General features: G+C 69.5%; 1 protein-coding gene across 1 annotated transcript in view; it reads left to right on the top strand.

Moving 5' to 3' along the window:
- Window positions 1-828: 828 nt before the first annotated feature.
- Window positions 829-1452, top strand: part of LOC120496025 (RNA-binding protein 26-like) — a 4802-nt gene continuing 4178 nt past the window's right edge. The window contains exon 1 of the mRNA XM_039696052.1: window positions 829-1444. Within this exon, the coding sequence (XP_039551986.1) occupies window positions 829-1444 (616 nt within the window). The remainder of the gene's footprint in view (window positions 1445-1452) is intronic.

Here is a 1452-nt window from a genome sequence, read left to right as displayed (position 1 = left end):
CGAGAGAAACCCGGGACAGGAACGGGACAAGAACCGGGACAAGAACCGGGACCGGAACGGGATAACACCGGGATAAAACCGGGATAGAACCGGGACCGGGACCGGGTCAGAACCGGGACAGGTGCGGGACCAAACCGGGACAGAAACCGGGACCGAACCGGGACCGGAACGGGATAAAACCGGGATAGAACCGGGACCGGGACCGGGTCAGAACCGGGACAGGTGCGGGACCAAACCGGGACTGGGACAGGGACAGAACCGGGATAAAACCGGGACAGGAGCGGGACAGAACCGGGACCGGGATCGGGTCAGAACCGGGACAGGAACCGGGACTGGGATGGGGTCAGAACCGGGCCGGGATCAGGATCGGGACCGGGGTCGGGACGAGAGCCGGCACAAGAACCGGGCCGGGATTGGGGTCGGGATTGGGGTCGGGACCAGGACCGGGACAGAACCGGGGCAGGTGCGGGACCAAACCGGGACTGGGACAGGGACAGGAACCGGGATAAAACCGGGACAGGAGCGGGACAGAACCGGCACCGGGATCGGCACTGGGAGCAGGATTGGAACCGGGACCGGGCTGGGATCGGAACCGGGCTGGAACCGGCACCGGGATCGGCACTGGGAGCAGGATTGGAACCGGGACCGGGCTGGGATCGGAACCGGGCTGGAACCGGCACCGGGATCGGCACTGGGAGCAGGATTGGAACCGGGACCGGGCAGGAACCGGGACAGGGGCAGGAACCGGGACCGGAACCGGGGCAGGAACCGGGACTGGAACTGGAACCGGGCCGGGATCAGGACACGGATCTGGACCGGGATCGGGACATGGAGCGGGACCGGGACACGGATCTGGATCGGGACCGGGACCGGGACCAGGACCAGGACCGGGACCAAGATCATAACCAGGACCAGGACCAGGACCGGGACCGGAACCGGGACCAGGATCGGAACCGGGACCGGGACCGGGACACGGATCTGGATCGGGACCAGGATCAGGACCGGAACCAGGACCAGGACCGGGACCAGAACCGGGATCAGGACCGGGACCGGGACCGGAACCGGGACCAGAACCGGAACCGGGACCGGGACACGGATCTGGATCGGGACCAGGACCGGGACCGGGACCGGGACCGGGACCCGACCCGGCGGCGGGAGCTGTGTCCCAGCCCGGAGCGGCCCCGCGCCCGGCCCGGCCCCACGCGCTGGGGGATCTGCTCGGCCGGGGCCATCAGCCACGACTTCGTGCTGGCCCTGGGGACCCTGCCCCGCTCCGAGCACACGGTGACCCCCCCTGAGACCCCCCAAAAACCTCCCCAAATCCACCCGGGACCCCCCGGGACCGCCAAACCCACCGGGACCCCCAAAACCCACCGGGACCCCCGGGGCCATCAGCCACGACTTCGTGCTGGCCCTGGGGACCCTGCCCCGCTCCGAGCACACGGTGACCCC

Source organism: Passer montanus, unplaced genomic scaffold (genome assembly GCF_014805655.1).
Source record: "Passer montanus isolate IOZ18808 unplaced genomic scaffold, ASM1480565v1 scaffold945, whole genome shotgun sequence".
Taxonomy (NCBI): Eukaryota; Metazoa; Chordata; class Aves; order Passeriformes; family Passeridae; genus Passer; species Passer montanus.
Note: the sequence above shows the minus strand (reverse complement) of the source record. Positions and strands in the feature narration are given on the sequence as shown.